The sequence below is a fragment of the Taudactylus pleione genome, unplaced genomic scaffold (genome assembly GCF_031769625.1).
Source record: "Taudactylus pleione unplaced genomic scaffold, aTauple2 ptg000546l, whole genome shotgun sequence".
Classification (NCBI taxonomy): Eukaryota; Metazoa; Chordata; class Amphibia; order Anura; family Myobatrachidae; genus Taudactylus; species Taudactylus pleione.
This window is the reverse complement of record NW_028284948.1, coordinates 3,685,364-3,701,006: the sequence shown is the minus strand read 5'-3', so window position 1 is coordinate 3,701,006 and position 15,643 is coordinate 3,685,364. Positions and strand designations below refer to the sequence as shown.

General features: G+C 38.7%; 1 protein-coding gene across 1 annotated transcript in view; it reads left to right on the top strand.

The window, feature by feature from the left end:
* COL11A1 (collagen type XI alpha 1 chain) overlaps window positions 1–15,643 on the top strand; it is a 224,649-nt gene that overhangs the window by 89,735 nt on the left and 119,271 nt on the right. Inside the window, exons 13-19 of the mRNA XM_088451298.1 lie at window positions 1,458–1,541; window positions 2,484–2,540; window positions 11,937–11,990; window positions 12,231–12,284; window positions 13,976–14,029; window positions 14,244–14,297; window positions 15,155–15,208. Coding sequence (XP_088307424.1) covers window positions 1,458–1,541; window positions 2,484–2,540; window positions 11,937–11,990; window positions 12,231–12,284; window positions 13,976–14,029; window positions 14,244–14,297; window positions 15,155–15,208 — 411 coding nt within the window. The remainder of the gene's footprint in view (window positions 1–1,457; window positions 1,542–2,483; window positions 2,541–11,936; window positions 11,991–12,230; window positions 12,285–13,975; window positions 14,030–14,243; window positions 14,298–15,154; window positions 15,209–15,643) is intronic.

Sequence of the window (15,643 nt, the reverse complement as noted above, 5' to 3'; positions counted from 1 at the left end):
TGTTACTCCATCCTCCTCATGTGTCACTCCATCCTCCCCATGTGTCACTCCAGCCACCCATGTGACACTTTAGTTCCCCTCCATGTGTCACTCCAGCCCTCCATGTGTCACTCCAGTCCCTCCCATGTATCACTTCAACAGCCCCTCATGTGTCTCTCCAGCCCTCCCCCTCTCTCCCTGGGTCACTCCAGTCCAGCCCCCCACATGTCAGAAATAAAATTAAATAAAACAAATAAAAAATCACAGCTTTTACCTTGCTGTGGACTGTATGCATCACATAGGTAGACTCTGGCATCTGCGACCACGTCCTCCTTGTGGCTGCAGGTTGAGTCACAAGTTGATCTCCGCCTCCTGTTTGCAGCAGGACGTCATAACGTCACCCATACATGCCTCCGGAGTGGAGCAGACTGCTGCAACAAAGGATGAGCCTCCTATAAACAGCTGGACGCCTATCAGTGGAGGCAGTCAGTGTCAGTCAGGGGAGCCACATCAGAAGAACGGAAGAGCCGCATGTGGCTCAAGAGCCACAGGTTGGCCACCGCTGATCTAGTACATCTCCCCCTTTATATGGTAAAATAATTCCTTGGAGACTTTTCTTAATGTCAGTGTTTACTAGGGATAGTTGTATTTCCTATAAGGAACAACAAACTCTGAGCCTGATTTAGCAAGGAACACACACAAGCAGACACACGCACCCGTCTGCTGTGTGAATATGCTAATCAATGCATACGCATGGAGACCGCACCACAAGATGCAGACGCCCAGTCCCATATTAACCTGCCCATCTCCCTTTACTCACAGCCTGATCATCATGCAAGATAGCGTAAACATCGGTAACATTGAGAACCATCGGACCCATTAGTATAATAGTGGTTGACCTGACCTGCCGCCGGAATTTGGCCTCTTCCTGTGTACAGCTTACGGTATGGCTGCGTATGCCACCGAACTGCCTTAAATATGCATGCCCCTATAACGGCGTTATAACGCCTGCATTTGCCTGACCACCCCCCGTCACTACTCGCAAACGGCACTTCCTGTCAATCATTTTCGGACTGGTCTGCGTACACACTGCATGTAGGCTGCGTACCATAATCTAATCACACTGGCAAGTTCGCGCACTTGCAGTGCGATGCATAAGCATGCGCAGAGCAAAAACATTGGCCAAGTGCGTGCGTACTCTCCTGTGCATTCCTTGCTGAATCAGGCCCTCTGTACACTCTAGGTGATGATAAGCATATAGGAAGCCACCTCAGAAGATAAAGCACTGTATAAATGCACTCAGCATGTGACCTTTAAATGTGTACATAGCTCTTTGGTTACTGCGAATATCATTAGAAATGATGATTGAAGTACATACAAGAAACGTATAATAAAGCCGCAGCTTAAAGCAGACATGGCATCTAGAACATTTCTCTTTTCTATCTAGAAACTTCATCTTTTCTATCTTGTCTCCCAAGTTCCGGTATACAGGTGATGGAGAGAAAGGACCACCTATCTCAGCTCAGGAAGCTCAAGCTCAGGCCATCCTTCAGCAAGCTCGTGTGAGTAATACACCACCGTGGCCAGGTCACTTTAGAATACAGAAGTAGAACAGAAGTACATGTGTAGGTTTAATAGCAACTCCAGTAACAACACAACTACAGGTGCACAATCAAATGTATTAGCAGGCATTCAGTACTGACACATTGAATATATGAACAATGTAAGTATTACAAACTTAGACTTTGGCATCAGGCAAAATACAGCATTTTCTAATTAATTTCCTTCAATTTGCTGCCCTGAATACTTGCTGTCTGACACAGCTGCTTCAGTTTACTACAAACTGAGGTAATCTGTTGTATTGTAGTATGATTGTTTCACTCGATGTTAAAACAGTCAATAAATCTATATTGGAGTACTGTGGCTGACTTCCCACGTGCTCATCATGATTGCTTGATCTATGTGAATGCTTAAAGACTGATTACCATATGTGGACTATAAGCCTGTGTGCAGCATCTGTGGAATGCTAAATCTGAGCTACATTCAGCCACTTGCTAACCATGGTTAAGACTGTTTGAACAGGTCTGATTGTTCTCTATGGATAAGTGCACACAGAACACTGTTTTACTGACTTACTGCTAATACCATCACTTTGCGCTTTATAACTACTGACATTTTAGCAGATTTCATACTTACATTCCATTAATTAAATAATATTTATAAAACTGAATTCCAGTATATTGTATATTCTGATATTAGGAGCACAAGTACAAGTACATATTAATTAAGCTTCATTTAGTGTAAAAGTTTCATGGTGAACTTATTCAGAGTGCCTACAGTAGTTGTTTTTATACACTAATGTACTCTGTGAAGGAAACCTACAGTACAAAGACCAATTTCCCGCAATGCTCACTATGACCATGGGGAGTGGCTAAATACATCTACAGTACTGTACATGAGTGTATGATACAAAATGAAAATACAGGATTCTCTTTTTCTTTTAGATTGCCATGAGGGGTCCTCCAGGTCCAATGGGTCTTACTGGAAGGTCAGGTCCAGTGGTAAGTAATTTACTAGTTCTTGTTATCAGGCTGCCTGTTTATGAACATAACAGTGACCCTGTCTCTATATTAAAATGCACCTAGAGCCCACACACAGTGGACACTGACATTTTATGTTATGTTGAACTAGAGACTAGTAATATTACATTCATTTTTTTGTAAAACAGTTTTAACATCACATGTAAAACATAGGGAGAGAAACTCATCAAAACAAACCATCACAATATTGAAGGTACAATATGTAGACAAAGTGTTTATTAATAAACCGTCTACTGTAATATTTATTTTTAAAAAATAATTAAAAAGGGTCACAAAGGTGTAAATTCACTAAGATTCATTTTTGTGCGAGATTAGACACAGCCTGGTTTGAACATACCCAAGCATACAGCCTGCACACATCAGTGAGATACAGTATGTGCAGGCTGCATGTGTGTATTGTGTATAAAATAAATGTGTAAAAATTAGAGAAAAAAAATGGTGTGGGGTCCCTCCGTCTCTCAGCCAATGAGTGGTTCCCTCATAGACTTCAATGGTGGGATCCTCAGGGTTATTAAAGTGCATTCCCACCATGACGGTGTAATGGTTAGAGTTACTGCCTCACAGCAATGAGGTAATGGGTTCAATTCCCACCATCGCCCTAACTGTGTGGAGTTTGTATATTCTCCCTGTGCTTACGTGGGTTTCCTCTGGAACTCTGGTTTCCTCCCACACTCCAAAAATATACTGGTACGTTAATTGGCTCCCAACAAAAATTACCCCTAGTGTGTATGTGTGTGTGTGTGCGCATGTGATAGGGAATATAGAGTGTAAGCTCCACTGGGGCAGGGACTGATGTGAATGGCCAAATATTCTCTCTGTAAAGCGCTGCGGAATATGTGTGCGCTATATAAATAACTGGTAATAAATAATAATAAATAATTGAAATCTATGGGGAAACTGTTCATTGGCTGAGAGGTGGAGCCTCACCTCTCTCTGCCAATAAGTGTTCAACCAATGCATTTCAATGGAAAATGCAGCCGCTAAACCAGCATTCGATAAGTACTGTCCTTAGAAAACAGCACTCTGTTCGATGGGCTCCGCATTTCCAATTTTTTATTTTGCCAAGTATGTGGATGCCTACATGGAACAAAGAGGACCTGAACCAAGGGGTGGGTGAGTATGTTTTTTTTGCAGGTACTGATCATGGATTCTACTGGACAAGGGGACAGACACTAGTGACAAGGTAAGTATGTAGTGTGAGTTTGGGTGAGTTTAGTAACTGTATGTGTAATAAAATATAAAATCTTTGGTATCAACGGGCCCTTAATGCCTCGCATGCTGGTACTTGAGGTGCTCCAAGTACGGGCATGCGGGGGAGGCTTTCTGGGATTTTATAGCCCCCCTGTAAAAGACAATATTATTTTTACACAATTAATTAACAAAATCAATCCCGCATCTACCAGTCATGGATGCAGGGGATAACCCTGGGCTTCAATCCTGGCCTGAGGTACCCTGGAGAGGGAGGACCCCTTTATTGGGGATCTCCTCCTCTCAGGGAATCCCTAGCCTGAGCTGACTAGTTGGTGGTGAGAATGCTTTGGACGGGAGACCCCGTTAAGTGTGTCCCCCGGCTGCAGCATTGCACTCCTGCTAGTGGAGCCTGGTGCTGGTACTAAAAATACGGGGGATCCCACGCCATTTTCTCCATGTATTTCTAGCACCAGGACCAGCTCACAGACCCCGGTGCTCTTTCATTAAATACAGATGACCCCTACACATTTTGTTACCCATATCTTTTGAACCAGGACCGGCTTGCATTTGTTTTTTTTTAAATAACCCTTTTTTTCACTTTAAATCTGACAGAAACATGCACGGATCTATGTATGTTTTTGCAGAACATGCTGCTCAGGCAGGAGGTAGTCTATTTTAAATTAAAGTTGATTTTTATGAAATTGAACATTAGTATATTTCTTTATTAATAAATGTATATATAAATGCCTCAGTTCCTTGGCTGATCCTAAAATATTTTCATTTGCAGCGCCCTGTGCACTGTTTTTCTATGTTATTAATCATTTCAGACTGGGAATGACTTGCTACAGGGCCTGATTCCGAGACGGACGCTAATGCAATTTTCATGCAGATCGAGCGATTGTTTGCATTGCACATGTGTGATGCTCCGCACTGCGCATGCGCTGTGATCACACTGTGATTACAAGAAATCCATCGCTAAGCAAGTGACAGACTGCCAGCGTTTGGGGGTGGTATTGGGGAGTGGTCTCAAAAACGCAGGCATGTCTGTCCGTTTAAACGCCGCTACATGGACTTGCATAAATTAGCCACTGCGATTGCATACACAGCTCTGCATGTCAGAAGAGCACCCAGCAAGTCAGACCTGCCACAAGGGTAAGATGGCCGCCGATGTGCTTCGATGTTTCCGATGTTTACATAAGTATGCGTCGTCACACGCAGGTAAGAAGGCAGCAGTGGGTGTCTTTATGCTCAGGTGATCTTTGCTAACATTAGCATATTTTCACAGCTTATATATCAAGAAAAGAGAAGAAAAAAGACAAAATTCTCTGGTCCGGTGCCCTAATAGGTCTTGGTATAAGTATACTAATTAATTACCGTCTGAAAAACATATAAAATGTAACTTTTATTAAGTAGTTTAAAATGTGTGGTGTAATCAGATGTAGGGCAAAATATAAAACAAGTTAACGAAAAAAGGAAAGTGAGGATATAATTAAGGCGTTTCTCCTTGAAAAAGCAGCCCAAGGCGAAACGCGTGTAGGCGTTCCCTGTATGCTGCCGGACACCGTACTATTGTATGCGGACTATTAGTTCACTACACCCATGTATGGGATAGTGATAGAGATACCCATGACATTTTATTAGAACCTGACTGACTCCTATAATACTGGCAATTGGAAAATATGTTGCGCCTTTGATATATTTATCCTGTCTTTGGAGAGTGAATGTGACATATTGTTCAATAACAAATGAGAGAATTATCTTTGGTCACTTCTTTACCTAAAACAATATATTACTGTAATTAGTTCTGACAAGTGTAATACGTATAGTAAGGATCACTGTTTACACATAGAGATTGAGAAATTCAGTGAAACACTTATTATCCATTGATAAAAAAAACTATCTTTGTTATTTGTAAAAGGGGCTACCTGTGTTTTGGTTGACCCAATACAACAGTGATATATATTTGTTAGGTCTATGTGCACATGGTTATTGTGAAATGATGCACGGCTTATACTATATGTAATAACGTATGCACCTTGTCTCCAATGTATTGATACTATGTAATGTGGAATAAAGAACATCAATAGGCATTATCCTTAAGTACTCAATTCTCCAGGCATTCAGGGGGAATAAACACTAAATTGTGACATTACATTATAAATCAGTATATCTCTATTATCATAATAATATATCTAGTGAGGAAAAAGATACAGATACTACTGTAACAATCCCTTATAATAGGATCCAAATAAACCGGCAGCAACAGAAGGTGTTTTAAATCACTATATTTCATTATATCCTCACTTTCCTTTTTTCTTTACTTATTTATATTTCGCCCCTGCATATGATTACACCACACGTTTTAAACTACTTAATAAAAGTTACATTTGATTTTATATGTTTTTATGAGGGTAATTAATTAATATAATTATACCAAGACCTATAAATGCACCGGACCAGAGAATTTTGTCTTTTTTCTTCTCTTTTCTTGCTATATATGCTGTTTGAACAGAATATGGAGTATATAGGAAAGGTTCCTGGACTGCACACCCTGAATATATATAATGGGAGGTGCTACCTGATGAGACTAATTGCAGGCACAGATACAGACAAATCTCAGGTACACAACTCCAAATTACTGATTATTGATTAGAGGATTTTAGCTGCTTAGCTGGGCTAGTTTGGGGGTGTCCTGTGCTCTGGATTTGAACCCTGGTATGTTAGGGACCTACCCTAAAGAGGTTACCTGGATATGGTGGGTAGGCCCATAACCTTGGCCATGATTAGGCTAAAAACCTCTATTGATTGCAAAATGTTATTGCATTTATATATTATCAGTAATTTGGAGTTGTGCACCTGAGATTTGTCTGTTTTTGAACAGAATATGGTCTGGGGGCACCTCCAGGAATAAAATATATCCACTAATTAGAGGAGTTATATAGGTCGAATAATACTAAGTGCATATACAGTACATCATTTACACATACATCCTCGAAATTAAGAAAATTATTAATTCTATCAGTGCGGGACCATAATAGTTTATGAAGAAATTTTCACAGCTGCTTTGCGTGTGAAAACGCAGTTGCGATTGGATTAGCATCCATCTCTGAATCATGCCCACAGTGTCCAACATTGAGAGGTCTGATATGCTTAGGAAAAAAGGTTTTCCCTCAATATCACTTTTTTATCACAAAGTAATTCAGTTCTGTTACATTTCCAAAATTCTCATATCTAATTTGTAAATGTTTGCAGTGGCTAGTCTTGGTAAGATAATGTGTACTGTAGGATTAGTAGTCCTGCAGTTGGCACAATAATTAGTATTACAATACTCCTATAGATTATAATTTCTTAATGGACAAGTAGTAGTGCTTCAAAACACCACACAGACTTGGCATACAGTAGCTCAAAGGCAAATGTTAGTGGGAAATTGTCAGCAGATTGTTCTAGTGAGGTTAAGGAGAGTAATTCATTCATATATGTTTGGGGCTTTTGCCCTAAGGTGAGAACAAGCTGGAAAGGGAGGGAGGAATTTAAAATCAACTTTTTAATTATGGGATAAAAATGAAACCTAACAACAACACAATAGAAAAAGATGGATGGGGAGCTGGGTACATATGATAATTTCTGACCCTGAATTATGTTTTCTATAGTAGAGAGTTGATAGAGTCTGTACCTGCCATTTGAGAGCTCAGCCTTAGCGGCAAATTGAATAAGTGTTTAAATATGGGCGCACAATTTGTATGTCTGTTGGACAAGATGACGTTGTAGACCAGTGCTTCTCAAATCCAGTCCTCAAGTACCCCCAACAGGTCATGTGTTGTGGATTTCTTTAATCATACACAGGTGAATTAATCTATTTTGCTGGGTCAGTAATCATCTCACCTGCTTCCATAGACAGAAATTCTCAAAATATGACCTGTTGGGGGTACTTGAGGGTTGGAATTAAGAACCACTAGTATAGAGTAAGACTTGTTTGAAAGTTAATCGTATTATTTAGTCGATAAAGTCGTAAGGTAGTTAAATGATACTTATACTCATTGTTTTTGAAAATGTAGCATATACTTTTGTCACAGATGTGTCCACATACATCTATCCTCCATGCGCTGCATTACACATAACCTGTGAACGCAGTGTGAGTCGGTAGCACTGAGCACATTTTAGTGCAACCTTTTACCTTTAAAATGCCTCCTATTTGCAAAAAAATCTGAATTGGATGCACAAGCAGCTTATTCTGATTAAAATGATATGCAGCATGCATATATACTGTGTTTGAAATGCTACGTTACAGTGTGCTGCAGCTGTGACACTGTAACGTAGCATTTTGCATGCAGATACACCTGCAGTTGCACACAGAATATAGGCATGCTGCATATCGTTTTAATCAGAATAAGCTTCTCATGCATACTATGCACATCATTTTGTGAATACAATGCATTTTAAGGGAAATCATTGAAAGAAAAGACGCTTGGCGCTACCGCCAAGGGCTGTTTAACATGCAAGGAGGCTAACATGCAAGAAGGCTAAATGTATGGGGACATATCTGTACATACTGTATATTACTGTAAGTATGGTAACTTGAGCATGCATTATAAAGTATTCCTAAAATGCCACATTTAGTGTTTCATATGCAGAAAAATAAAACAATTAAATATTTCAGAGGTAAAATAAAATAAAAGCAATGTTATGTTTTATAGTTACTTATATTAGGTGTGTTTTGTTTACATAGAGCAAAATAATTATCAGTTTTGAGACACCACTGGTCACGCATTCAGATTTGCCTAGTTTTATTTTGCTTTTCTATGGCCTATTAACTTATAATATAATATTTTTCTTGCGGTTTTAATAGGTCTTTCTACATCAAAACAAAATATATTATATTTGGAGCTTTTGTCTACTTATAAAAGAAGGTTATTGATTGCAGTTGTTAAATGTGAAATTAGCATTTTTTTTAAAGTCGTTTAATTACCGCTTTTGTAAACCACCTGCTACACTGCATATCTTATCTGGGAGAATCTATTGTATTAAAAACAATTCCATGACCCATTAAAGCGTAGACGTGCGGACAGCATTGATTGCGGCTACAACGTTATGATTAGACATTTTGTCTAATGAAGTTTATGAGCTGCAAAGAAATGAAACAAGCATTCCAGGACTGATAAAGTACTCTACTATGATTTCCAAATAGCAACACAGAAGATGGTTATAATATAGAAAAATTTTATAAGCAGAAATGGAAGTCTGAAGATTTGATTAAAACTGTGTGAATGAATGCTTTCCAATTGGTAGCTTGTATATAATACCCTTGTTCCACCAAAAATCCTGGTTCTGACCCGGGATTTGGAACATTGGTCAGACCCGGGATTTACCCCATTTCCACTACGGTGCCGAACCGGGAATATCCCGGGTTGAGGCCGTTCACACTGCACCCAGGTGCAGTGCCGGCATTTGGCGGTAATGTCATCACCAAGTGCCAGAAACTCCATCTCTCCCCTGAACTGCATACCAGAGCAAACCAGCGACCAGGGGTGGGGATCCTTCCCGAGGGGGGGGGGAGGGTGTCATTTGGGAGGCTGTCTGTGACAGCTGTCACTGATGAGGGAGAGATTACAGCCTGCCCATATGAAGCGAGGATAGGGTAACAAACTGAACAGTCCGGACCATACAGGGATGCTGCAATCTCTCCCTCCCTGGTGACAGCTATCACAGACAGCTTCCGAATACCAGCCAATCAACATTTGGTAAATGGGTCCTGGGTTGGAAGGTCTGGTTTACCCATTTCCACTGAGCCTGACCAGGGTTTTAACCATGTAAAACCCTGCTTGAGACCCAGGAAAAAATACCAAGTCAATCGACCCAGGATTTTTTCCTAGGACCCTTTTCCACTGAGCCACTACCCGGGTTGACACGGCAAAAACCCAGGTATTTTGGCCAGTGGAAATGGGGCATTAGTTATAAAGCATATTTTGGGATGAAGTATTGAAAAACAAAATGTTGCTGTATATGTATAAAATAATAAAAATAAATACACTTAGGAAGCCAGTCTATAAATGATTCCACCAAATGAGTGCACCAAAAGTGAAAAAAAATAGTATATTTTTTACTGGTAATGTTAGACCAGGATGGTCAGGAATCCAAATAATTAAATAGATACTGTAGCTGCAATAAATATATTCACAAGTGAAAACTACCCCAAAAAAGCCTAAAATGTTTACCAGATGTAATAGAGTTTCTCAGTGAGTCCTACAAACCTATTGTACAGCTGACCTAGTAGATATGATCAGAGATGAAACTTCTGCCTCGTAAGGGAGGAGGCAGCTATTGGGCCAGTGAAGAAGGGCACCCAATGAAGACAGTCCATCAGCCCCCCTTCTGTTCTTCTGATCATGCACAGGGGCCAGCACATGAGAGCGAAGCCCTGTATGAACTTTTAGTTGGTGGTGCTGAGTTCAGAGATCCCACCCCACATATACTGTTAAAGTGGGGAATCAGCCCCTGAAACCTTTACATTTCTTATGATTCACATTTGTAGATTTGGTCAGTTAACATGACCTACTGGCTTACCATTGCACCATGTAGAACTCAGGGTTGCCTTCCCTATTTTATAGTGTTGACTTATTTTATTAAAAAATGTACTGATGGCATTTTTTATAGCCACATTATTATGCTATATCCAAAACTGAAAGTAGGAGCATCAACTGAACAATTTATGGAACTCTCTTGTATATGATAACAAAAATGACAAAATCTTTAAATTATTCTAATGTTATTTTATTAATTAAAGTGCAAATGTAAGGACAGGACCTTGCAAGTTGGAGAAGGTTTTTTTGTTTTGTTTTGCTTTTTTTGGAACAGTGCAGCAGGAAGAGTATCCATTACAGTAAAAAATGTACGTTTCAGTAGCTCTTGGTGCATTAAAGAGGCGTGAGGGGTTTAGAATATTAGTTCTGCAGTTTTACTGCCTCTAGCTGCTGGAATATGGGATATTAATGCATGTTTATAAACCTGTGAGAATCCCTTTGTGAGCTGTTTAGCTCTTATGCCACAAGGAGGCTGTAGACGTCCAGGTATTTTATTAGATAAAAGAACAAAGAACCTGTATTATTTTGGGAAAAATGCAGCCATGTAAATTTTGTTTTCAGGAACTGCTCAGTGTTTCTAATCTGTATCTATCTGAGCACTGTTATACTGTTTATAAATAATAAACACATCCCATTGCCAGCAAATTCAGGAATATATTTTATAGCCAGCAATAAACACCTGGTGGGATATTATTTTCATTTTCAGATAAATGTAGGTTATATGGATTTTTATGCCAAATGTTGGCAGTGTTTGAACACTATCTATCATATGCATAGCACACAAGGGGCTACTCATAGACATATAATTACCCATGTGGCTATTATGGTACCAGCTAGGCACCATAGGGGCCAATATTTAGAAGAAACCATATGTTTCCAAGGGGAGCCCTATGACTGGCTGCATATTGATTTTTAAAGCTGTTACTGAAGACATTAACCATGAGGCTTGACATACAAAATCCCTAATTATGTAGGTTGTGCCAGTAGCAATACATGAAGGACATAACTCTTGTTAACAAGGTCAAGTACCATTTTATATTGTTTAAAGGTAAATGATTGCTTTCAGCACTAATAGAATTTAAAGATCCCACTTATTGTGTTACATGACTCAGAAAGTGTTCCATGATGGAGTACTTAGCAGTCAAGGTAACATATTTACATACAGCATGAGATCAACTTATCTACAGGTAACAGCATCATACAATCCCATCACATATTTAAAGTTCAGTAGTGATAAACTTTGAATGAGTACTTTTGCGCTAATGGAACTGCTTTTATGTAATTCAGTATGAAAGGTTGTACAATATAAATTTTCTCAGGAGCTAGGATTCTTCTCAATACCAGTCACACTGACCGTCATTGTTCAGTTGCACAATATAGCTTAATGTGCTGTCCTTTGATTGGCAGCACTGTGTCACTGAGGTTCTACAGGCTGTACTGATTCAGTTTGCTTAATGGACTAATGTCATGAAATAAAGAGCCACAGACATCCATTGTCATCTGTGTCAGGCTGGCTTGCTCTGCGCTCAGATCCCCTGTAATTATAATAAAATGTACACCTAAAAAAGGTTTCTGTCTTCTAACATAGGGGTCACCAGGAGCTACAGGAATTAAAGGGGAGGCAGGAGACCCAGGCCCCCAGGTAAGGCTATCTGTTGCTGATGTAATCACCATCATTATATGCTATTTGTCTTTCTTACCTTGTTGTATGATCATTCAGAGCATAGTTTCTTACCTCTGTACTTTCTCATATATAATATATATATATATATATATATATATAAAAACAGAAAACTCAGCACTCACCATTGTTAAATCACTCACAATAATATTTAAATATATATATATATACACAATTATTAACTTTTATTTTGCTTTGAAGGGTCCGAGAGGAATTCAAGGGTCACCTGGGTCAATGGGAAAAGCTGGCAAAAGGGTATGTGATGAGTGTTTTATTTGCCCTATTATTCTCTTATCTTCATTTAATACTTTAAATAAAATTCCATGAAAATTAAATGTTTGTGATATATGGTAAAATACACAGTAAATGACACATACCCATACCCATATGTACGATAAGTGTTGTACACATCACGGAATAAATATTATTATTGACCTGTACAATAATGATGCATTACATCATTAAAATGTATCTTCTGGGATAGCTGCAAGAACTAAGGGGTCTATTTATGATATGTGGATAAGTCAAATCTCCAACATTATCTCTGGAGATTTGGTTTGTCTCCATTTCTCGCTATTTAAGAAGAGGTTTCTCTCTACTTAAAAATAGGTTAACACCGGAGATCAGACCTCTATAGGGACAGTGACTACAGTCGCTCAGAATGGCATTACTTATTAGAGGAAAGGAAGACCAGTGAAGCCGGAGAGGCTTTGCTTGATCCCTGACAAGTCAAACTATGCATTTTTACTATAACAATTCGACGGGCATTCATGAGAAAAACCTCACAGAGGAGCAGGGGTTTTCTCCTTGACTGCAACAGGGGCCCTGGGCATGGAAAATTGCAACACAACTAAAATCTGCATTACTGCTATAAGTGGCAATACAGATTGTTAGAGCTTACTTATGATAAACATACCCTTTATGAAAGATAGATAGAGAGAGAGAGAGAGAGAGAGAGAGAGAGAGAGAGAGAGGCAGACAGACATATAGATAGATAGATAGATAGATAGATAGATAGATAGATAGATAGATAGATCTTTTTTGCGTCTTTTTTCCAAAAAGTATGCTATTGAGTCTCTGAATCTGTATACAAAGTGCTACAATGCAGCAGCCGTGGCTTATTTCCACAACAAGTTCTATTGTGATTCATATATAGACTCAGTCGCATACAGGTATACAAGTGTCATATATTAAATTAATTAGCACAGTCTCCTGGTACATCCTAATACAGAGGTTCCCAAACTCGGTCCTCAATTAATACCTCAGTCAATTTGATTTAACCACCTGTGCTCAACAATAGCTATCTTTAAAACCTGAACTGTTGGGGTGCCTTGAGGACCGCGTTTAGGAACCGCTATACTAGTACGTTGCATTGCGACTAAGACGCATTTTTGGCAAAAAAGATGCAAAACATATGCCCAGCACTGAGTCACAGAGGACCTGGCAGCTCACTTAAGCCAGGTACTGTATCTCATGCCATGTGGCGTATTGAGGCTAGATGTATGATGACACATTTGTACGAAACCAAATATCTGTGGTTGACACTGGCCCTATGGGCTCTTTGTTGTGCCTTTTTTACACTGTCTCAGACCTCAGTTTCTGTATATTGGGTTAATATAGCATGTATTAACATTTATCATTTAATACATATTTTATTTAGTGAGAGTATCACTGAATTCATTTTTGTGGTGCACATACGGCAAAGTGGTTTTATGAGACCTGTATTTTAATTTTTGAACACAGCAGTAGGCAATAAAAATACCACTTTATTCTATATTTTGTTGAATCTGTACTCAGCACAATGTTAAGCCTCGCTATTAATCTATATTAAGCATTTTCTTCTATTTTGTTTTCAATCTATTGGTACAGCAATAAGAAATTATTAGCATATACATCCAGCTAACTATTTATGATCATTGTTAATATGATGTACGTATTCATTTCAGGGCCGCTCTGGAACCGATGGATCCCGTGGAATGCCTGGAGAACCTGGGTCCAAGGTATAATTTTATTCATTCCTCCTTCTCATGTAATTTTGGGCATACAGTTCAGTATTCTCAGTACTGTTAGACCGAAAACAAAGGAAAATACAGATGGATGCATCTTCAAACCTGCTTTAAATTGATCAATGTATGTTGTACAGTGTTTGTTTGTACTAATTTACAATTTGTTAGCACCTTTTGATCACTTTAATACTTTATTATTGTTTTACAGGGTGATAGAGGATTTGATGGCCTTCCCGGTCTCCCTGGGGAGAAGGGGCACAGGGTGAGTCAATCTTTAGGATGAATAGATAACCTGACCTGTTTGTTGGCATAAAGGCTCATCATCCTTTTTATAAATGAATTCCTTGTTTCCTAGGATTGTCCAGCAGAGGGTGCTGGGAACTTTGTTCTTATACTGCTAACACTGCATTACAAATCTATGCTTTCAAGATTTCAGCTAGAAAACATTTAATGCAACATGAATCTTTAGGAATCAGTTTGCAAATATAAGTACATAGTATGTGAATAAATGTAGGAGTTTGCATACACAGTACATTGTTCTTTGTAAGTCATCTATAATCATTGATAAAAACTACATGTTCATAGTACTGGGGTTCATACAAATGTTCTATGTTTACAATTCTACACTAATTTTTGTTGCGCATACTGCACTATGTGCTATGTTTTGTACAGGCACATTACTGTATCTGTTATATAGAGTGGTACACATGTACCTTTACAAAATATACAACTAGTGCAGTAGCAACATAAAAAAAACAGTAAATTAAAAAAAGTATATTTGCCATATGAAAGACAGTGAATAGCATGTTATGGAGTGAGGCTATATATATCGAATGGCAGTAATATGTTATTTATTTATTTAAAAAAAAAAACATATTTATGAGTTTTTATTAGCATTATACTGAGGTTTTAGAGTACATTGCATAGTTCCATATGAAAACAGAAATGGAACAAACAGCATATTACAAATGCTACCACAGTGCATGTAACACCAAATTGTTTAAAATAATTTGTAGATTCATGTACTTTTTCATCCATATCCTAAATGGAAATGCGAAGTATATTTGTCCCTGAAGTTTAAAATACCTGTTACTGATTTTTAATTTTTTTAATTTTTAGGGTGATAGAGGCCCCTCTGGCCCACCTGGGCCTCCTGGTGAAGATGGAGAAAGGGTAAGGAGCTGAAACCTGAAAGAACCTGAGCAACCATTTTCCAAGGGTTTAATTTTTGACCCCATACTATAAATACAACCATAGAAGAATCATCCATTCTGTCTCCATCACACTCAGACCAGGTCTATATTTCTTCATTGACAATGTTCCTGCTGTACATTTGCTCTGTGTACTGATTTTAAACTGGTCTGTGTGAACAGAATGTAGGACTGTCATACTGATCAAAGTGTTTCATCTGACATTTCACAGCTTGCCTGGTCACACAGTGTTTGTACTGTAAGCCTATATGGCTACCCATAAAAGCTCAGTTGAATTACTGACCTTCATCACATGTATCAACAGGAACAGTTTTACCCTGTTTCACTTTTATCCATTTTTATTGAGGACCACAAAATAGAGCAAAACAGACATATCTGAAATGTAAGGTTCTCAATG